General features: G+C 38.3%; 1 protein-coding gene across 1 annotated transcript in view; it reads right to left on the reverse strand.

Annotated features, from left to right (window-relative positions):
- vps50 (VPS50 EARP/GARPII complex subunit) overlaps positions 1–24,406 on the reverse strand; it is a 150,015-nt gene that overhangs the window by 70,627 nt on the left and 54,982 nt on the right. The window contains exons 9-13 of the mRNA XM_080207994.1: positions 18,280–18,362; positions 12,178–12,220; positions 11,113–11,211; positions 8,641–8,781; positions 1,460–1,592 (exon numbers count right to left, since the gene is read on the reverse strand). Coding sequence (XP_080064120.1) covers positions 1,460–1,592; positions 8,641–8,781; positions 11,113–11,211; positions 12,178–12,220; positions 18,280–18,362 — 499 coding nt within the window. The remainder of the gene's footprint in view (positions 1–1,459; positions 1,593–8,640; positions 8,782–11,112; positions 11,212–12,177; positions 12,221–18,279; positions 18,363–24,406) is intronic.

Here is a 24,406-nt window from a genome sequence, read left to right on the forward strand (position 1 = left end):
CATCACTATTGCAATGTAGGAAAACATGCCAGCAAAGAAGTGTAGCTTAAGTTCACATAAAACAGCAATGACGTAAATGGTTAGATAATTTGTTTTAACAATGCTAATCAAAGGATAAATGTTGCCTGATTAATAGTAGAAATTCTCTGCTCATCTTTAAATGATGCAGTGAGATCTTTTAGATATATTTGAACAGGCAGGCTCAGCTTAATGTTTCATCTAAATGCCAATACTTCCAACAGAACAGCATTACCTCTGAAGTGTCAGAATACATTGTGTGATCAAGTAAAACGTCATCACTTCTCGACCTTTTGGTTAAGATTAAGCGTAATTTTGGCTTCCTGCACTTGGTTGAACTCATGAGGTTACACTGCGGCTTCCTTTGAAGCAATTTTTTAAAGTGGCATCTAAGTCTTTTGGCTAAGATGCAAATGAGATCAAGCTTGGAGGAGATGCAATGCCTCAAGCCCAAAACAGGAAGTGGGAAGCCTGTCTTGTCAGCTTAGATCTTGAATGACTCACTTGTTGAGACTTGGAATTGTACTTTGATTGGATTAAATTTGATATAAACAAAAAAAAAATCATGAAACATAGGCAAGTATGCTATCACTTAGTTTTCCTGGGGTGAATGTGTCATTTCTGGCCATCACTAAAGTAGTAAAATGTTAACATGAATTTTGTTTTAGTTTCTTTGCCTCCACTGTCTTGCATCATTATACAGAATTAAAAATACACTATTGTGTAAATAAGAATCATTCATTGTTTGCCTCTGACTTAATTTTAATGATATGTTTAAGTGTTATTGGTGGTCAAAAGATGGAAATCGTCTTTGCAATCTTTTTCCATGTAACCACGTGTCTTTAACTAAATCATATAAACCAAATCTGAGTGTTATTCAAAGGAAAAAAAATGGTCTTCTGCTTTCTGCATACAGAGCAGAAACATTTTACGCTAAAAGTCACATTGGACATCTGTTTTCTGCATTGTGAAAAAGAGCTGCTGATTAAAACTTTTGTGCATCCTAGCAACTGAATACAGCCATTCAAGTACCTGGCTGCAAGTTATCTGCCTGTATTTGCTTGATGTTACCGATTTGCATGGAGCCAGGTACCCAAAAGAGGTGAAAACATTTTAAAAGGAATTTTTTTTTAATTGTTCAACACTCTCTTCTAATGTTTTTACTTCGCTTTTTCACTGAACAATTAGAAATCACTTTGCATGCTGAATGTAACAGCTTGAATGTTAATAAAGCTTCCTATATTTGAACATTCAGAAATCTCATGAATTTAACAGATTATTTTGTGATGCATCACCTCTATACATTATTCGCAAAGTTCTGTTGGTGTAATCATTCAAAACTGAAGAGCCAAGTGATCTAAAGGACAAGCTGGTTCCATATGCCACGTTAAAAGCTTAAACTGTATACTTAAATTGTGCATTTCTTTGTTTTGTTCCCTACCAGAAGCTGGAGCAGATTCTTCATTGTCATGCTCTTCATGCCATGACATGGTCCGATAGTAACTCAGCATAACTTCCCACAGAGCTTTGCAAAGGTCAGACAGGCATGGAATGTAACTGTCTGGAGTAATATGCTGTCAGAAAAAATAAAGTTGTGAAACTTCTACCAGAACTAGTTATTTGAAGACTTTGTTTATAAGATATGGTCTAATATCTATTTATATTTAGTAAGCTAAAAGGGATCCCGTAAGTTCTATCCCACATCACAGTAATATTGTCCCATCATTTCATGAAATATGCTTACAGGACATTTAATCATGTTAATTCAAAGTCACTTGATGAGAATGACAATTAAGCAAAAAAACACATAGGAAATGTAAATTAACTGCAATGAACCACATACAACTGGGTACAGAAGAAATCCTTGCATGATTTGAAAAAAAATGAAGTTCAAGCAGTATATTGTCATTTGAACCCAGAGACATTCGTTTCTTGTTATGATCAAATACTAAACAAGAAAAATAACAACGTACATGAGTCAATAAATATGAAACGTAACTGTTTAGTATATTCAATTTCTGTTTAATACAAGATTATAACATACTTTAAATACATAATAAAAGGTAATGGAGTAGAATTTACACGTTGGGTGCAATCAGCAATTTAGGCACTTTTATTTTAATTTTTTTACTCCAGTCTGAAAGTTACAAAGCCAATGCTCAGAATAGACAGGACAAACTCAAGTCCATTCCTTGCTTGCTCCAAAAACCAATTTCAAATTCCAAAACTGAATTCAATTCAAGGTTCCCACAAGGGAAACAAACATGACTCAAGCTGATAAGATGAGGCATTGCACCCCATCTTGGGCTTGCCTGACACTAGATCTTAGTCAAAAGGCCAAGGAGCAATTGCAGCCAAAAAAATGTGCTGGTTTTAAAAAGTGCTTTTCTGCCCAGAGTTTCTGTTCAATCTCATTTGCATATCAATGAATGAGTGCCTCAGCCATCAAATTAGCCGAAATCCAATTTGTTTCAAAATAACTGAAGTCCAACTTTGCAGTGTGTCTGTATGTTATTGGATTATTCAAAATGTTACCAGCACAAAATCTGACTTTAAATAATCAGCTGACTGCCTATAATTAAGGATCTTGCATGTGACAATAGTATCAATATTTCAAAATAATCATTTTGTCAAGCTATCAATTGTCCAGAGACTAAAAAATGACTGGTAATTGCATGATCCTTGAAGATTGCCATTCTGATCCACTTAAATAGTCTATTCAATCAAACATGAAACATCATTATCAAGTGAAAAAATTAGATATTTCACAGATGTGCAATGTTTGGCAAATCCAGAAAGTTGCTTCCATCAGCACTCAGCATCTACAGCTTCCAAGAAAAATGGAATGGGAAGCACTGATACTGCAATTTATGCTAACAGGAAAACATAAACCCAAAATTATGACAACAGGAAAGTTTAAGGGCAGGAAGTCTTCTTCTTTGGCGATCACTCACTAATGAGTATGATTATCCACCTAAGAAACTCACATTATTGGACATGGGTTCTGTATGGTTGATAAGCCTGATCCTAGAGTCACAAACTGCACACTTGGTGAGCATTTCCAAGTGGATTTGGTCCTTGGACTTTAAAATCATTGGAGTTCCTTTCTCGGGTTCCTTTTCTGAGCCTCCATTTGTCATCAGGTGTCCTCAAAGAGTGATGTTCCTTCAATCAGTAGGTTCCTCCAAATTGGTCTCTTCTGGGCAAGTGTCTCCCAGGCATTAATGCCAATGTTGCATTTCTTGAAGTAAGCCTTCAGGATGCATTTGAAGCATTTCCTTTGTCCTCCTCTTGTTCAGGAGCATTCCTTGAGCTGAGTAAAAAAGATTTGTTTTGGCAATCAGGGTTCTGACATCCTAAGTACATGGCCAGCCCAGCAGAGTCAGTTTCTGATGATCATGGTCTTGATGCTAGTGGTCTTGGCTCCTTCAAGATACTAGTATGCCAGTCCTCCCAGCTGATGTAGAGAATCCATCTAAGACAGCATTGATGGTTATCCTCCAGTCTACTGAGAAAGCATCTGTATGTTGTTCAAGTTTCTGAGCCCTATTGAAGAGCTGAGAGGATAAAGCTAAAGTTAAAGTGAAACTAAAGGGCCTTTTGCGAGAAGTTGTTAGTGGTTCCTGTCCATGTTGCCCTCTTGACTCATGAGAGGTGCTCATGTGACTTAGGTTGCTACGGAAATGAGAGTTATCTAAGTAAAAAGCAAGCAGACAACTAATTAGGATTTTGAACCACAGCTGGTGCTCTGCTGTAGCCGGGCAGAAAACAAAAATACTTTCAAACATTGTTATGGCAGCAGATATAAATTGTTCACAAGGAAAAACCTTTATTGGAAAAGTGGATGAGGAGAAGCAGCAAATTGCTCTATGGAAAAGACAGTTTTATCAGAGCCAGCAAAACTTTTAACAGGTTGGATAAAAGTAGCAAGATTGAGGTGACTGGAGGGAGAGAGTTCCAAGCGTGCCTTGTTGCCAATAACCATATCTAGAAATTTTGGACGGAGTGGAGCAGATAATAAATGCCTTTGGACCTTTTGACATGACATGGCAAGGAATAGTGAAACTCTGCTAAGAGCTGGGAGAACTGTGATGCTACACATGTGCTAGCAGTGATTGTGCAATCAATTTATTTTAAGTATCATTTGAGATTGTTTGGAAGTACTGCAGCACAGCCTAGTCTTTGAAGCCTGCAATACAAGTATAATTCAGATACCTTATACTTAAACGTAAACCCAAGCATAACAAACCCAAACAGGACAAAAACCACAGAAATATCTGCTTGACACAGAATTATTACATAAATATACACATGCACTTTGCTTGAGTGATGATGTAACAGTAGCAGTGATCCATCTCATGTTCTTGTGTTTTCCTCTTCAGTTGGTCATAGGAGCCTCCCACTCCCAATTCCAAGTTGCCTAATGCAACCATCCTCATTTCCCTCTTGGTCTTCTTCAAATCTTCCTTCATCAGCTGCTTCTTCAGCAAGTTCTCTAGAATATGGTCAGTCTAACTTTGTCACCTTTTCTGCCTTAAAATCTTCCATCCTCCATAACCTGACACCTTTCTCATTCTTCTTATATTGTCTCCAACTGACTCACTCCATTCTTCTCCGTAAAAACATTTCACAACTTTCTAGTCTTCAGATGTCCATTTTTTTTTTAAATTCCACATTTTAGCTGTGTACAACATGACAGTCAAAAATATAGTCACAGCACATTTTTTTCTTAAGATCTCTACTTAGTCCTATGTTGTGAATTTCTTTATGTTTGATGAATGCATGCTTTGTCATTGCTGTTGTAGCTGGTTTCTTTATGATCAGATGGTGCTGAGCAGCACAGTGGTTAACACTGCTGCCTCACTGCGCTAGGGACCTGGATTCAATTCCAGCTCCAACTGGAATTGACCGTGTGGAGTTTGCACATTCTCCTGTGTCTGCGTGGGTTTCCTCCACACGCCACAGATGTGTGGGTTAGCAGGATTGGTCATGCTAAATTGCCCTTTAGCATCAGGGAAATTAGCAGGGTAAATCGTTGGGATACGGGGATAGGGCTTGGGTGGGATTGTTGTTGAGACAGTGCACTGCACTGTAGTGATTCCATGCTTCCCATTACATCGTGATACCCAGCTGTTCTCCATTTATCTTCACCTCAGCCCTTCCACCATTACTTCTTCCAATTTTCATAACTTTATTCATTCACCACTTCATTAATTCTATCCATCAATATTTTAGATTTTCTACTGCGCCAGCCACTAGGGCCTGCTTGTCTGAAAATCTCACTCCTCTCCCGATCGATCTGTCTCTCCTCTCCCACTCTGCCCGCGTCTCTCCCTCTCTCCTCTCCCACTCTGCCCGCGTCTCTCCCTCTCTCCTCTCCCACTCTGCCCGCGTCTCTCCCTCTCTCCTCTCCCACTCTGCCCGCGTCTCTCCCTCTCTCCTCTCCCACTCTGCCCGCGTCTCTCCCTCTCTCCTCTCCCACTCTGCCCGCGTCTCTCCCTCTCTCCTCTCCCACTCTGCCCGCGTCTCTCCCTCTCTCCTCTCCCACTCTGCCCGCGTCTCTCCCTCTCTCCTCTCCCACTCTGCCTGTCTGTCTTCTCTGCTATTCCGTCTCTTTCTCTCTCTCCTCTCCCATTCCATTTGTGTGTGTCTCTCTCTCTCTCTCTCTCTTTCTCCTCTCTCACTACGACCATCTCTCTCTCTTTCTCTCCTTTCCCACTTGGTTGATATCAGAAGATGGAATGATTACACTGGATTTTTTTTTCTGGATTAGTTAATATTTTGTGTTTACAGTAAAAATTATAATTCTTACAGGCACACAATGGAGTTGTTTAGGAACTATCATGGTGACTCAATCTCTAACAAATTTTTTCATTTCAATATCGTTGAGTAAAAGATATAGAACATTTGTGATAAAATAGATGAGGAATAATTTATACAATATGATCGGTACGATGACAACAATGCAAGATAGAAGGCAAGTCAAACCATTTTTTCTTTTACAACAGGGACGTCCTAAGACCAATAGCAAGCAACCCTTATGTTCTGAGCAAAGGAATTAGGGCACCATCTACTTCCAGTGATACTCATATCCCATTTTTTAAAAAGCTCCTCCACCAATTTCTCTCTCTCACCTTTCTGCCAAGTCAAAACCGTTTCACGTTCCTCCATTTCAACAGGGTTTTCTAACAATACTTTCTCTCTCCACTGCCTCATACCTTTTCTTCATGGACAATGCCACAGGATATAAAATTCATCTGATTTTTTTTATAAAATTCATAAGGTTTAGTTAATATTAAACTCAATTCCAAAACATTAGACTCTTGATTTACATTTAAAAACTTCCTGAATTCATACAACTGAAAGACCGGTAGGGATTCTATTTGTGCTGGTCAGTCACATATTACATATATACATTAGACAGAAGCACAACATCATTAAGTCCTTGCAGGTCTCAGTGTCGTCATGGTATGATGCCAAAAATTTGTGCTGAATTGGCTTTATAGTGAAAAGGTCATTTTAAATCAAACTCTTAAAACTATTAACTCAGATAATGTATCACAACAGAAAATGCTGAAAAATCTCAGGTAATCTGACAGCATCTATGGGGAGAGAATAGAGCTAATGCTTGATTCTGGATGATCATTCATCAGGTCATCCAGACTCAAAACATCAGCTCTGTTCTCTCTCCACAAATGCTGTCAGACTTGCTGAGATTTTCCAACATTTTCCATTTTTGTTTCAGATTCCAGAATCTCCAGTAATTGCTTTTAACTCAGACATTGTGCTGTTACTAACGATTATTAATAGTTGTGTAATCTGACTGCACATACTTTCACTATCTGCCAATTTAAACCAGCTTTCTGACTATACCAACCAATACCTACTACAAGTATCTAAGAATGAAAAATGAACACAACAACATAACTGGTATGACATTTTTTCATGCTGCAACCCTTGGCATTTCCAGTATTGCAACTGAATACAGATTTAAATGGAAAAAGGAACAATCTTTCTGACATGGGTCTTCAATTTAATCGTGCTTCAGAAAATTTTTTAAAAATACCTTAATTAGTAATATTTTTGTTCTAAACAGTATTGAAATGAGGATAGGAACTCAGAGCCCATTGAAATTATTCTGGGGAAAAGATGCACTACTTCTAGGTACCCAGCATGAAATTGGTGATCTGGTTGTTCAGCTGTACAATTTTCCAATGCAACAAGATACAAATTGGCAAAACTTGCACTTAAAACATAGAAAAACACAAAAATCTAAGGCACAAAAGGAGGCCAAATGACCCATCTTGCTAGTGTCAGCCAAAAAAGATTTATCCAGTCTCATGTTACTTCACAGTTCTTGAACGATAGTCTCGGATGTGCACTTGAAGTATTGTAATGTCCACATACTTTTTAAAAAATGATTAGGTTTCCTAGAATTACTGCCCCGACTACCCTTTCAGGCCACCAGACTCCCTCAACCCATTGGGCAAAAAAAATTACTCACATCCTTCTAACAATTGTTTTAAAATTTATACCACTTGATGCCAAGGGCAGTAGGTGCTTCCAGTCCACCCTATCTAGGCCACTCATAATTTTATACCCCAAAATTAAACCTCTCCTTTACCACTCCTGTTCCAAAGAAAACAAATCTGACCTATCCAATCCTTCCTCATAGCCGAAGCTCCCCATTCCTATTGGTCTTTTCTGTACACTCCTAAATGTTACATCTTGCCTGTAATGCTGTGACAAGAACTGTATTCCTGTACCCTAGTTGGAGCCTCATTAGTTTCTTTTATACACTGTTCCAGCACAACTTCCTTATTCAATGCCTCAGCCAGTAAAATATCCCATAAAATTTCTACTTGTCCTTCAAAGACCCTGTTTCTCTACAATTATTAGTATCCTACTATTTATTGTCTACACCTTTACAACGGTTGTCTTCCCAACTGCATGTAGATGAGAAAAAGGAGGATAGATCCAAGGGAGACAACAGGGATGACAATAGGATGGGAAGATAAACCATTGTACATGATTCTGTGACTTCAACTACATTCAAAACACTGGAACATGTGAGTGCAGTCCCATTCGGCTGGGATAAGAAATAAAACCATTTTGCATAGGAGATATAAATGGAAGCAAGGTGCAATTTGATGAACAGAATAGCACAACACCAATTGTCACTCCATTTGTCTCTCATGCCCAACTTCAACTGACAACAAAAAAAACAGGAAAAGACACAAGAAACTCAATTCATTCAACCACTTACACAGCAAAACTGGTTAATGAATAAATTATCATCTTACCATTTCAGGATATCATAAAGAGAGAATGGTGGAAACTTCAAATTATACAATGGAACTAAATCTCAAACTTTCCTCAGATCTTGATTGAATATGTATATTCCTTTTAGCGTTAAAAGATATTAAAAGATGGATTTGTCAAAAAGCTATTAAAAATATTAAAACCCATAACTGTGAAATGAGCACAGTCTAACCATTACTTGTGTTAGAGATATATTCAGTATTAATTCTGTTGTTCTATGCTTGAATTTGTGCTTAAAAGCATAGAATACATATTGTTCTTGAAAGATAGTCACACTGAACAAGTTAAGAAAATACATACCGTGCAAAGATCCTTATATTGGAGCTTCTGAAACTTGGTGTCCGAATTTCCTGCACACAACTCCACGTATCCAAGGACAACCTGGAACACTGTGTTGTGGATCGCCTGAGTGAAGTGCATGTGTAGCTGGTCCATTGCAGTCTATGGAACATTTTTTTTAAAAAAATGGTTTTGAAAAGCATAGTGTAATAGCAACAAATTAACCATTTGAATAGGAATTAACTTCTGAGGAAAGTTTTATTTAATCTTTTGAACTCAATGTGAAAATCTTTTCTTTCAAGTCAATCGGATAGTATTCTGATGACAGAGAATCGTTCCATGAATTCTAAATTAGTAGCAGAATCAGAAATTTGAGCAAACCAGCAAAGTAAGAAACAAAACCATCTCCTATTAAAAAGAAATCCAGTTCAAAAACAAAAGCAAAAAAAGGTGTAAAATATTTATCTTAAGCTGCTCTCACGTGCAGGCTATTAGTTGATTTGAGCTGGATTCTAGCAAGTACTTGTCCATCCCACAAGCTACAGTGGATCTATCAGGTGGATTGAGATCCTTTGCATATGTTTCTATTTAATCTTCCTTTGGCGGGTCTTGAGCATGAAGCTTGGTTTTCCAAGTATGTCAGGTACACAGCTAATCAAAATTACCATGCAACCACATTCCTAATAACAATGTTAAGACCCAAAAACATTTGGCTTTATATCTTATATCCATGATCAGAGATGCAAGGGAAGCTTTGTTGGGAGATTGCTCTGGATACAAATCAACAAAAGTAATATTATTGGATCTGAGGGATGGCAGGCAGGTTACTGTTCATGATCCCAGGCCTGAATAAATTCACACTAGGCTGTTAAGTCTGTAATGACTGTTCAGCCATTATAATGACTGACAGGCTTTCAAGAGAAATAATTGAATTCACTCAAGTTCCAAGCAAGCACAAAATCGGACATAATTCATTATTAAAAGGAAGTCATGTCAATAAGGCCATAGGAAAACTGATGTGGGAAATGGAAATGGTCATTGTCCTCTGCTTGTATTTCCATTGCACTTGTTGAAGTTGTTGAAAATATTACACTTGCATTGCCAAGTTGCAAAACGTTTGATTTACGGGAAACACCTCTCACTCTCATATACAGTTAAATTGCTCTCCTCCCGTCCTTAGGAATTTTTAATTGCCATCATTCTTGCCTACGTAACAAACTATTTGAAGTATAACTTTGAATAGAAGATTAGAAAATTGTGCTCCATTCTCAGCAAATTGAGAAACTTGACACTGTTGATCATACTATCCTCCTCTTATGACTCTTGACTGTCACCCCGCTAGGTAGGACTGCTCTCACCTGGTTCCATTCTTAGCTATCCAATCCAGTCAAAGATTCATTTGCAATAGTTTCCCTTCCTGTTCCTGCAGTTCTCTGGTGTAACCCAAGGATTATTGGTTACCCCTCCTGTTTCTTCATCTACATGTTCCCTCCCAGCAACATTATCCCAAAACAGTGTTAGTTTTCAAGTGTACACTGATGACACCCAGCTCTACCTCACACGCACCTTTCTTGGCACCTCTAGTGTTGCTAAACTAGCAGATTCCTTGCTCACCATCCAGTATGAGATAAGCAGACATTTCCCCCAATTAATGATTTGGATGAGAATATGGGGGCGGGGGGGCATGGTTAGTAAGTTTGCAGATGACACCAAGATTGGTGGCATAGTGGACAGTGAAGAAGTTATCTCCAATTGCAACAAGATCTTGATCAATTGGGCCAGTGCGCTGACGAAAGGCAGATGGAGTTTAATTTAGACATTTGCAAGATAATGAATTTTGATTGAACCTGGGCAGGGCTTATTCAGTTAATGGTAGGGAGTTGGGGAACAGTTACAGAACAAAGAGAGCTAAGGGTACATGTTTATAGCTCCTTGAAAGTGGAGTCACAAATGGACAGAGTGGTGAGAAGGCATTTGGCACGCTTGGTTTCATCGGTCAGAACATTGAATTCAGAAGTTGGGAACGTCTTATTGAAGTTGGTAAGGCCACACTTGGAATACTGTATACAGTTCTAGACACCCTATTATAGAAAGGATATTATTAAACTAAAAAGAGTGCAGAAAAGATTTACTAGGATGCCACTGGGACTTGATGGATTGAGTTATAAGGAGAGGCTGAATAGACTGATACTTATTTCTCTGGAGTGTAGGAGGCTTAGGGGTGATTTTATTGAGGTCTATAAAATAATGAGGGGCACACATCAGTTAGATAGTCAATATATCTTTTCCCAAAGGTAGGGGAGCCTATCAGTGTGAAGCACCTGGAAAGCCCCTCAGGTCAAGGGTAGTTAGGAGTGGACAACAAATACCAGCCTTGCCAACAACACACACATCCAAAAGAAAAAAGTTAAAAGATAAATGGCATGAAGTCAAAGGATAAAGGATCTTGTTTTAAAAGAAAGTACAAACACTACAACATTTAAATGTATTTACCTGTGTTTTTCCCAGCAGTCTGTACGCAAGTTGAACCTTAGTATAATGTCCAACTTCAAAGTGCTTACAGGTTTTTGACAGTGCCACATCCAATTGTTCCTAGATTTAAAAAAGTAATATTGAAATATAATGACATATAGAACAGCAACGTTTCTACATCAGTGAATGATTTTATTTTCAGTTAGATAATTCAAAGACAGCTGGATAGACATCACATTGTAGTTTTCAATTGCCTTAAAAGGTTTACAATTTATTAAATTGTTCAAGGTGCCACAGATTTCAGTTGCAATCTCTAATTAAAAAAACTGGATAAAATAAATAAAATGGATGTGCAAAAACATTGTAATAATTTGATCTGTGCTGACAAGTATTTCTGCTGAATTCCAAGCTTAGTAAGTAAATAACAGCAACTAACGTCAAGACATTGTTTTAAGATGCAAGTGCATCTTTGAAGGCTTATTTTGAAATGTTTGTTTTGCAACATGTTAACAAAACATTCTAATAAACAAGTTCAGTAAATTCACTGAAAGGTGAGCCATATATTAGGGCTAAAATGCTTTAATAAGCGGGCCAATGATATATCATAGGAATAACATATTGATAATGTAAATATAAAAATAAAATTATAGCATTCGGTGAGGTCAAAACATCCTTCTGTTCCTGAAATCTAGTAAAGCATGATACTCAAACTGATGCTTTTGAAAAAGATCATTCCTAAACTATTACTGGTGAAGTAACAAGAATCATAAACTATTGCCAATTCTGAGTAGTATCAGGACAAGGACTCATAAGAAGCAGTGCTTCTTTTGCATGAATGATGGGAGAAGAGCAGGAGAACCATTTGCCAATATGGGCATTGTGTGATGCCAAATTCCAAGACTGTTTTGAAGAGTTTAATAACATTAACAAGAAACTAAAAATTACTAAAATTTACTGAAGTCACCTCCACTAAAACATTTCAAACATTTAACTAGTCAACATAAATTAATGGGTATGTGCAACATGTGGAGAACAGCTCCTATTTCTACATTCAATAATTTAATGAGCCTTGATTAAAAATCCAACCTCAATTTGTTCCAATGTATCTTGTAATTTTGAATTCAGTTCACTGAAAAAAAAACAAAAAAATTGTTCAGTTTTTCTTTTTGCACTAATTAAGCCATGAATGTCATCTCATCAGTCAGATGATTGCTTGGAATTACAGGTTATAAGTAGGTAATTAACCATAGTTTGAGAGGCCATAGACATCTCCCCATTTGAAAAGAGGCAATTGTTTATTTGGCTTGAAGGGCACTACTCATCAAGCATAGTGCAAGGCAATCAGCAGGACTCCATTATTGATAATAGTGGCAGAACACATTATGTTAGGCTATACTGTACAAAAACAGGCCATTAAACCCAACCAGTCCATGTGGCATTTATGCTTCACTCAAGTCTACCTCTCTCTCCTCAGCCGAATCTTCTATTCCCTTCTCTTCTATATGCTTGACTAATTTCTCGTTAAAGCCAACTGGTAAAGCCAAAATTCAATTTTGTAGCAACTGTTGCAAGTTTCACATTCTTACCACTCTTTGGGTAAACAAGTAGTCTAATATGGGGAACCTTCTTGAAGACCTTTAGAGAATTCAGATGAATTGCATAACCATTCTACCGTCACTATTACTGCCTTGAAAAATTCAATAAGTAGGATTTCCCCTTTTGAAACACATGCTGGCACTGCATTATTTTTCACTGAGTGTTTTTTAATTCTTTCCTTCAATAAGGATTCCATAATTTTTTCCCACCACAAATGAAGAGCTGGCTGGTCTATAATTCCTTGGACATGTTCTATCCCCGCTCCTCATTAAATATAGGAATATTAGCTGTCTGCCAGTCTTCCGGCATGCTTCTAACAAATGATTAAGTCTGAATTGTAATGCCTCTGCTATTCTTTCCCTTTTTTCTATCTGGAGTAAAGATTTTATCCTTCCTGAGTTTGCCATTTTATATTTTATCTCATTCCTTAGTTCATCATTCAATGACACGAGCATGAAAATTAATTATTTAGTATTTCATCACTATCATTACCAGTGGTATCATTCTGTCACAGAATTATAGAAGCCTCAGTGCAGAAGGAGTCCATTTTTCAGTGGCCTAATCATAGCCTTCCATTTTTTGTTGATGAGTTGTAAAATATTTTACTATTTTATGATCCTTGATCATTTAATTTCATCATCCTTTTTGCCTATCTGACCTTTCTTTTTACTTCTCTCCTAATCGCTTTATATCCCCTCTTACCTTCAACTTATTTGTTACGTACGTCTTTCCCCGAACCATCATACCTTTTTTCATCCATAAAATCTCACTTGAACATAGTTCTTTTTATCCTTTTAGCGCAATATATATTTTCCTCACCGTACTGAGCACAATTTTAAATGTTTCCCATTATTGCTCTATATTGGTGCGAGCTAATATTATTGCCCATTTTATTTTGTCAAGTTCTAGTTTCAGCCTCCAAAACAGCTTTTGCTCAATTTATTAATTCAATTTTCATCATATTGATGACCTTTTCTAATACCTTCAAGTGTATTGTGTTTTGATTATTGTTGCATAGATGTTCCCTTATTTTATTCCTCTGGTCTGATTTGTTTCATTGCCCATTATTAGATTCAGTAGCATGTCTTGCCTTGTTGGAATTTTCACGTATTGGATTAGGAAGGAGTCTGTCTACATAGGAACTCCATTCCCTTAACCGCTTAAGCTATGGCGTCTATCCAAACAATAATAGGGTGGTTGAAATGCCCCATGATTATTGTTCTACGTTTTTACTCAATTTCCTAATTTGTCTGCATATTTCTTCCTCCACTTCTGTTCCACTGAGATATGGTCTGTGGATAATACTTACCAGTTTGATTCCAGCTTTATTATCTTTTATCTCTACGCAAATTAATTCTACCTTTGTTTTGCTGATGGTGGCATCCTTTATTTCTACTGCCATTATGCTATCCCAAATAAATCTAGCTACTCCACCTCCCATTTTCACTTTTTATCTTTTCTAAAATGGGCCACGATTCTTTCATCCTGCTGCGCTAATTTTTGGGTTGGCCGATTCGTGACCGCATTTACATCCTGCTAGCATCTCCTATTTATTTCTGGTGGCATCAGCTCCACACCAGATACTGGCAGGTTGCAAAAAGACCATTTAAACTGTCATTTTAATATCATTTGAATGTGATTAGCGGGCCCAGGACTAAAGTCTCCAGGCCCACTAGCATCCCCCCCAACCACCAGTGATTCATTCCAGCGAGGGTTACACTAGTTCTCAACTTTCGGGGAACTAGTGGCCCACGCTGGTGGAGTGAAATAGGGCAACCGGGGCCTCCCAGCAGGTCAGGCAGCAAGGGGGGCCGCCCCTTGTACTGCCCAAAGAGCAAAGAGCCAATGCCCAGGTGCACGGTAGGGTGATTGGTGGGAGTGGAGGGGTCCTGCTTCACTCTGCAGACAGGATTGGTGAGGGAAGGAAGGAGGCCACCGATCAGAGCAGGCTAAGGGAGCTGGGGGGGAGGAGGAGGGGTCAGCAAGGCTCAGAGGCTTATCATTAATGCCCTCCCTGCTTTATTCTTTGCTATGCTTTCCTTCATTCTTTTAGGTTACTTACAATTTTTGCAGATCCCACCCCTAAATATAATTGAATGTTTAATCTTCTCTCATCCATAGCATTGAAGGACATGAAAAAGCTCAAGCTTCTCAAATCCTTTTGCCTGGGTTTCAGAGTCAGTGATGAAGTGACAATGCCGACTGTTGACCTCAAAGAAAGCTGCCCACAAAGATCTAGTCAGTTCCTCAACATGAATTTCCCCTATCTGAACATAATTTTCAATCTGGCGCCAAGCAAAGGAGATCTCCAATGATTTCATCAAGCAGACTAAGCAGCAAATCACATTCAAGCACCATTACAGACAACAAAAAATGCACCAAACATTTTACACTCATAGTAAAATTTTACAGGCTGAGACTTACACTTGATTAAGGTAGCACATGAAGTATAATAAGCATGTTTTTTTAAACTTTCAAAATACAAATTTCATCTTAGAGCAACTTGACATTCCACAAATGTAAACTTTGCTTTTCACAGACAGTGAGGCTTTCAGTGGTCCTGATGAATGGAGTACAGTGTGAAAAAAAAGCTACACTTCGTTCAAGAAGGTGCAATTTCTTCAAGGGTTTTGTCAGATGTAATTAACATACAAACATCAGACTTTGTCAGTTCAAGTTGATTGCAATCTGATAGGACTTGAATTGTAGAAAGTGCAGCACTTGGATAACCCAGTTGATCTGCTGATGTGCAGACTCCAGGAGTTGTTACTTTTAAAGGATGGCAAATATTGATAGGTTCAACATCATTACTACCTAAAATCTGGAAAACTGATAAATGAATAAGAGCAGCAGAAAATCTTCAGTGGACCACTGAAAGGAGCTGTTCTGCATGATATTTTAAGTGTTATTTGATCCTTGAGGCAAAGTAGTTAAGTGGCTTGAACATTCTTCTACAATCTAATGAATCTATCCTGATTCCAATAGTTTGGTTAATGATCCATCCTTGTTCATTCCAAGATAAACTTAATAAGACTAACTGCTGGATTAAACATAGAAAGGAATTAATTTGTTTCAACAAGTCTAAAAGTGAGACTATAAAAGCGAATCCTGACAGTCAAATCAATTTTTGTATTTTAGGTATATTTATACAAACATATCTCAAGTGTTTGACTCATTTCATGTTCAATCTCCTTCAATAATATGGTTGAGGAAAACAGTTGAACAGATTTCCTATGCAGGTAGATGGAAAAAAATAGCAACTTGTTCAGCATTTTTCAGGTCACAGCACTGTCTTAAAATAAAATTTGAAATGTACAGAATGTTGTTACAGAAAGTTCAACATCCTACAGGAGAAAAATCTAATCACTATCAACTCGAAGAAATGTTCCAACAAAAAAAATTAGCCTTGCTACAAATGCAGATCAATTCCTACAAACTGGTATTTGCTCTGCCTTCAAATGAAATAGCTTTGAAATCTTTGCTCAATTTGGAACAAGTTATTCGTTAACAATATAACGTAGAAGATAATATCAATTTTGAAACCAAACAAACATGGCCATAATCAGAAAAGGCCATTTGGCTACTGAGCCCACTTGATTGGCTTGTTGTAACTGGATCACATATCATTTGATCCTTTTGATCCTGTCACATTTCCAGTGATTTCTGATGAACAGACACATTCTTGAACATCACTTTGATATGTCTCCTTAGGGACTGTGATATTTAGTGATTTTTGCTTAACATTTTCAAAGTATGATTGATAATTTCATTGGAGTAGATTATCTTGATCCTTGTCTGCTGCCATTTGGCAAATATTTTATCATTTATTAAATTCATTCATTAATACACACATTAGCTGTGCCTTTTTTTTCTCTTGCGACAAATGAAAAATGAAGAAAAGTTGTCAAATTACATTACATGGAAACAGCTACCTTTTAAATCTAAACCGCTATGTTTTTCTCCTCCGATGATGTTTTCATCCATTACCATTTTGTTGTTGCTATCCCTCACAACTTTCAACAATCAGACCAGATCTATAAAATAATCACTAACATAACAGTTTGATGACTACTTTATTTGGCCACTGCTTTTTAATAATTAGCACATTGCAAATTTGGTCTTGTGATATTGCAGCAGCATCTACCAAACAACTTGTTTCCCATTCCAAATTCATCAAGTCACTGTCATAGAGTTACTTCAACTCAGGAAGAGGCAAGTCAGGCCATTGAGTCTTTGCCAGATCTGTATAGAGCATACCTGTCAATCCCATTACTTGCTCTATCCCTGCAAATTTATTTCATTAAAGTGCCCATCCAATTTCCTTTTGAAATCTTTGATGATCTCTGCTTCTACCTTCCTTGTGGGCAGTGAGCTTCTGGTCTTTATAACTTGTTGCATAAAATGTTCTTCCACACATTCTCCGCATCTCTCACCCAAAATCCTAAATCTGTGTAACCTCATCCTTTTACTACCAACTTGTGGGAACAATTTTTCTTTGTTCACCTACATCGAAACCTGTCAGAATCTTGTACACCACAGGCAAATCTCTCCTCATTTTTATTTGCTCCAGCTGATACCCATAGCTAAAATTCCCCTCCCCTGGAAACATCCTTTCAAGGACTTGCACCATTCTTTCTAAAGTATGGTGGCCAGAACAGAACACAAAACTTTAATTGTGGACTAGCCACAATCCCATTAGGTTTTGCTAATTACACACTCATATGTCCTGTCTGTAAATAATTCTATACTGCCTCAGAATATCAGATCTTTTCCTCCAACTTGTTTTTCTTTGTTCTTGATTTCATCGCTGAAACTGAAGCTGTGACCGGCTCCCCATTGTAGTCCGCTTGCCCAATCGACTTATACCCGCTAACCCTGCCGATATCTGAGATTGATACATTGGCAAATTTCAGTATTGTCAGCAAAACTGAACAAAGAGCAAGAAGTCCGTCTTTAAAGCAAACACTGAAGCTGTTGCACTAGATATTAATATTGTGTGAAGCCAAAGTGACATTTCAAAGCTTTTTATAAAAAAAAGAGAGAATTTTTGTTGCTGTGATATTATTCAGACTACAAGATAAAAGTATATGTCAGCTTGGAAATCTTGCTTAACATCGTGCTCTTATCTCGAATTAATGTCAGAGAAAGAAATCACAAAATCCATTCATAACAGCAAGATAGCACTGAGATCTACAACTACAGATATTGCTCAATCTGACTTGGTATTTTCTACATCGATGTCCTGTGCTTTCAGGAAATGTTTTTACCCTTTGCACTTCAATACTGCTTTCTTTGAATAGTTGATGCAGCATTTTGGAAGTTAGGCCCACAAGTTAACAGAATTTTGTCAGCATATTCGTGCAGTTTATCTATACAAACGTTTGGAAGCTACTAAATCAGAATGTTTTTAGATGCTCAGGATGCAGTTCGATACAGCAAAACATTCTTAAAAGTTTACTTGCAGTTTATCACTTCATTCAAAAGAGTCAATAATGTTGCAAACTGTTCAAAGTCTGTTAAAAAAAAGAGCATGATGTGAGAAACGGAATTATCTAAAACGTCGAATGAGAATTTTGTAGATCAAATTGTTACCTTATGCAACTGTAGTGTTTGAATGTGCTGGCTGCTTTCTGACATTCCAAACAAAGTTGAATTGCTCCAGGATAGTCTTCCTCCTTAATAAAAAAAAATTGCAAGAACATTCAGGATTCCACAAAGTCAGAGGAACAGGTTTTTGGCTATATAGCCTAAAATGCAATCAGAAAAGGGTTAGAAACTCTATGCAAATATTTTTATTTTAGCTGATTGGAACATTTGCCCTAGCTCAGGCATAAATACGTTGAGGGTATTGTTACGACATGAGGGTTGACCCCATAGATCCCCAACGCTGAGCCCCCCAAAGAGGAATACCCCACCTCATAATTAAAAGCATGTGGGAAGGTATGGACTGTTCTTCAGTAATTGGTTAACAACAGAAATGCCTGACACTAACTTTAAAATGAACACTTAACAATTTATTTGTCTAACAGGAAATGTTAATCAAGTAACACACTGGATAAAATAAGATTCCACTGGAATGCTGTTCAAATAAATACAATACTCATTTATTAACCAAGAAAAGTAATGATAGAAGTAGTCATTCTCAAAGAAATATACAACCAGATTGTGTCTCTTATGGAACCTTCTGGAGTTTTTTGATTGATTTCTCTGTCTGTAAGTTCTTTTTGATTTGGTACATTTCACTGGTTAAATGGTGCTTTCTCTTAAGATAAAGCTGGCAGAGTTGAGATCTGAGAAGTCTTAGTTCTTGGTAACTGGCATTTGCTCTCTCCCTCTTGAGGCTTGAGAGGTGGCAGTTTCTAGCTCCTGTTTTTCTCCCTTCCGCTCTCTTTTATATCTGTGGTGACTTGACCTATCAATTTTCCTACAATAGGACTGGTCTGATTTTTTCAGCACCATCAACTTCAAATGTTATTGGTTCCTGGTTGGCAGTGCCTGCTTTAAATTGATCGAGCAAAATTCAAAACATTCAAATACATAAAGCCTGTTACCAAAACAACCCTGTTACCAGCCTTTGAATGTTTCAGTTTGGATTATGTGTGTACTTAGCATTTTAAACCTCAAAGCACTGAGGCAAACACCAGCTTTAAAGGGGCCATGCAATTATTTTCCTCTCTAGCTTTTTTACAATTTTTATATATTTATCAACATCAATTTCCAACTTCACAAACTCAACTTCGCAACAGTTACCTGTGTCATGCTATCCTTCTAAGACATCAAACATTATTCTGCATCTACTTTTCAACCTGATGGATGCTGAAGACCCACTGGCATTATTCCTAGAGGCGTACGGTGTTCACCAATGTCTTGGTCAACATTCCTTCATCAACATAGATGCTACTCGATTAGTTCCTCCAGTCCTATGTGGGACAATGCGCACCAAGATTTCATCACTGGCCCATCAAAATCTCTTTCACCCCAGTCCAGGTGGTGTCCACTCTTGGAGGTTGCCCTTAAATGTACTTTGCCAGGTCTTCTTTCTCATGGTGTTCATTCAATTACTACCCTGCCGGGCGTACTTGTCCTGCCTGATTCAGTCATCTCTCAATCATGATGTCCCACTGGTGCCTCTGACCTCTGACTAATGTAGCAATATTAGTTTTTAATGCTGTCTCTCCACAAAATGCCCAGGATCTTATGTAGGTAATGCTAGTGAAAGACATCCAACTTATGAGAGATCTTTCCTGTTCTTTTCCATGTCTTGCAGGTGTAGAGTGTTACTACCATGAACATGTTAAGTCATAACTTCATTGTCATGTCGATGGTGTTGAATGCCCAGACCACATGAAGCCATTGGAAGACCTTTGTTGCATTGCAGATTCTTATGTAGACACAATCTCCATATCACCGTCCCTGGAGATGTTGCTTCCTGACAAGGGGAAGTGATTGATGTCTTCGATGTTCTGTTAGCCGACAGTGATGGGCAGGCCTTGTGGCTGCCCGGTCATTGTCTTAATCATCTCATTGTCCAATCTTCGCATCAGAACTCTCAAGACTAATATTCCCGTCTTGGACCATGTGCAATTCTTTGGCCAGCAAGGTGATGTTATCTATGAAATTCAGGTCCATCAACCAGTGGTGTTGCCACAGGATGCCAAAGTCTGCACCTGCTATCACCTTCTTCATGATGAAATCAATAACCAAGACAAATGAATCAACCGTGAATAAATGTGTGAGCTGAGCTGCCAATCAGCCACAGTTTAGTTGAATGGTGGAGCAGAAACTAATACCATTATAAATAAATTTACTGGCCGTTCATTTATCTGAATCTTTTTGGTACAATTTTATTACTTGTCCTGCACAAGAAAAAGCAGTCTCTTGATTGGCACCCCATCCACCATCATAACCATTCACTCTAACTTTCCGTCACTAAGACATAATGTGGTTGCAATGTATGCCATCAACAAGATACATTATAATAACTCACTAAGGTTTCTTCAAAAGCACTTCCCAAACCTACAACCTCTACCCCCACTGAGAAAAACAATGGCAGCGGGCACATGGGCATACAACCATCCCCAGATTACTACAAAATCTATAGGACAAAGAATTAAGATATTATACAAGAGATGCACAGAGATGAGGGGAACAACTATGGTAACAATGTGGAACTCACTGTTCACCAGAGTGGTTACAGTAAGAAGTCTCACAACACCAGGTTAAAGTCCAACAGGTTTATTTGGTAGCACTGCTCCTTCCTCAGGTAGTGGCTCATCTGATGAAGGGGCAGCGCTGTGAAAACTCGTGCTACCAAATAAACCTACTGGACTTCAATCTGGTGTTTTGAGACATAAGAAATAGGAGCAGGAGTAGGCCATCTAGCCCTTCAAGCCTGCCCCGCCATTCAGTAAGATCATGGCTGATCTGAAGTGGATCAGTTCCACTTTCCCGCTTTCTCCCCACAACCCTTAATTCCCCTGTCTATCAGAAACCTATCTACCCGTGACTTGAATATATTTAGTGAGGTAGCCTCCACCACTTCAACGGGCAGAGAATTCCAGAGATTCACCACCCTTTGAGTGAAGAAGTTCCTCCTCAACTCCGATCTAAAGTGCCCCCTCCCTTATCTTGAGGCTGTGCCCTCTAGTCCTTCTTACTGTGCCCACCCAGTCCAAAGCTGGCATCTCCATACCAGGGTGGTGAAACTAGAAATGATCAATGATTTTAAAAAGAAACTGGGTGGACACCTGAGAGACAAAAACTTGCAAGATCATTGGGTTAGAGCAGCTAGATTGCACTCAAAAGACTAAATGGCCTCCTTCAATGTTCCATGAATAGTACCTGGGACAAAGGTCTTGCGTTATAGGGTCTCCTTTCAGTAGAGAAAGTTAAAACAGAGATTTCATAGAGGTGTTTAAAGTCAGTACTGGCTTAGACGAATAAATAAGAGCCATTTCTAGTGACAAAAGTGTCGGCAACCAGAGGAAACAGATTTATGATGACTGACAAAAGAACCAGAGGTGACACAAGGAGACTCTTTTTTAAACACAGGGATAGATGCTCTGATCTAGAAGACACAGCTGAAAGGGTGCAGGAAGGAGGTTCAACAGTAACATTCATCTTGGATAAATACTTGAAGAGAAATTACTTTCAGGGTTATGAGGAAGGAATAGGAAAATTGAACTAATGGACAGTTTTACTAAAGAGCAGGCACATGCAGAGTGGGCTGTTGGCCTCCTTCTGTGCTCAATAATTTATGACTCTATGAAACAAGTCCAGATTGAAGAAAATAAATTTTTCTGTCTGTATTACTTGGAAGAAAAGAGACTCATGTATTTCAACCCAACTGCTGTCCATAGCAACATCTCACAAATTAACACAAACTGAACATGCTAGGCATGGGCCCCAACCTAAGCTTGCTCTATAATATTTCCACATTATATTTTTTCATAGGAACGTTTAGCTAGGTCATGGCATTGGAGTTTTTAAAATGAAATTGTTGTTGCCATTACTGAAAAGTTTCACTTCACCCTCCAGCTTAAAAGCCTGGTGATAGGCAAACTTGAAATTTTCTCTCTGGCAGTACTGAATAATAAGTATCTTCCTGCTTTAAAACTTTTGTTTCCCCAACAGGTTTTGAACCACAATTGACTAAATTATAGATCCTTAGAAGGACATAATAAAAGCAGCAGATTTTACTTGTAGCTTACAATTAGGTGTTACAGATGCAACTTGATGCCCTTATCATCTCTAATGTCTAATTTGTTTCTTCCCAGAAGCTGGCTAGGCAGAGTTTTGGAACTCCAAGGTATTCTAGGTATTGGGCACATGGAACGCAAACATTTCTCACCACTGTCGTTAGAGACTGAGCTTGATCAACAGTTCTATATTCAAAGGCCTATCAAGTTGAGGGGCAGACTGTAGAGCATTCACTGTATTACTTGTACACTCGGCTACATTAAACTTGACAAGAAGTCCATGTTGCATAAATCCCCATGTTATATTTACCAAAGTCTAGATGAAGGATGTTCAAGATGCAAATGCTGAAATGTTTTGTGCTTCTCATTTTAATGAAAGTACATTTCTTATTTTGTGGATTTATTTTACTTTGTCACAAATGAACATCTTGAAAGAAATAGTTTGTAATTTGGCCTCAAGTATACGGTATACAGGCATGACATTTTTCTACCGATCACAGCAATTAAGTCTACATAATTCATCAAATCATACATTGGAACATTAAGTTAATTTTTAATCTTCCTGCAGAATTCAGAGGTTACATATTTTAATCCTAGACTCCCTACAGAGCAGAAGGAGGCTATTCGGCCCATTAAGCCTGCACAATCCCACCCAGGCCCTGTTTCCCATTACCTCATGTATTTAACCTGTTAATCCCCTTGACACCAAGGGTCAATTTAACATAGCCATCAACACCACCTGCACATCTTTGGAGTGTGGGAAGACACCAGAGCACCCAGACGAAATCCCCGCAGATACTCACCCAAGGCTGGAATTGAACCTAGGTCCCTGGTGCTGTGAAGCACTAGTGTTAACCATGTGCTGCCCATGAATAGGACATTTAAATTGGGAATAGAAACGTGCAAGGATTTACAAAAGGCAGAAGGCTCGAGTCCCGGAATCAGACTGAGCTGGATTGAGTGACCAACAAATGTACAAGATCAACTATCAAATTACTCATTCCCAACTCATCTCCACTATTCTTCCTCTCCCATCCCCACAAATATATCAAGTTAAAGTTTAAAGTTTATTTATTAGTCACAAATAGGCTTACATTCACACTGCAATGAAGTTACTGTGAAAATCCCCCCAGTCGCCACACTCAGGCACCTGTTCTGATACACGGAGGTCATCCATTTTGGTAGGAATAACAGCAAAAGAGACTATTATTGAAATGATAAAAAATTGCAGGTGCTGCTGTGCAGAGGGACCTGGGTGCCCTTGTACATGAATCACAGAAAGTTGGTTTACAGGTGCAGCAGGTAATTAAGGAAACAAATGGAATTCTGTCCTTCATTGCTAGAGGGATGGAGTTTAAAAACAGTGAAGTTATGTTGCAGCTGTGTAAGGTGCTGGTGAGGCCACACCTATGTATAATCTCCTTACTTGAGAAAGAATATACTGGCACTGGAAGGAGTGCAGAGGAGATTCACTAGGTTGATTCCACAGTTGAGAGGGTTGGCTTATGAGGGGAGACTGAATAGACTGGGACTATACTCACTGGAATTCAAAAGAATGTGAGGAAATCTTATAGAAACATATCAAATTATGAAGGGAATAGATAAGATAGAAGCAGGGAAATTGTTTCCACTGGTAGGTGAAACTAGAACTCAGGGTCATGGCCTCAAAATAAGAGGGAACAGATTTAGAACTGAGTTGAGGACAAACTTTTTCATACAAAGGGTTGTGAATCTATGGAATTCCCTGCCCCGTGAAGCAGTTGAGGTTACCTCATTGAATATTTTTAAGGCAACGATAGATAAATTTTTGAACAGTAAAGGAACTGAAGGCTATGATGAACGAGCAGGTAAGTGGAGCTGAGTCCATGGAAAAATCAGCCGTGATCTTACTGAATGGTGGAGCAGGCTCAAGGGGCCAGACGGCCTACTCCTGGCTCCTAATTCTTATGTTCTTATGACAGAAATAGATGCAGCGTTTCAAGTCAGGAAAGTAATAAAATATCAGATAATAAAAATGTGAA

This window comes from Carcharhinus amblyrhynchos, chromosome 2 (assembly GCF_965287045.1).
Source record: "Carcharhinus amblyrhynchos chromosome 2, sCarAmb.v2.hapA, whole genome shotgun sequence".
NCBI lineage: Eukaryota > Metazoa > Chordata > Chondrichthyes > Carcharhiniformes > Carcharhinidae > Carcharhinus > Carcharhinus amblyrhynchos.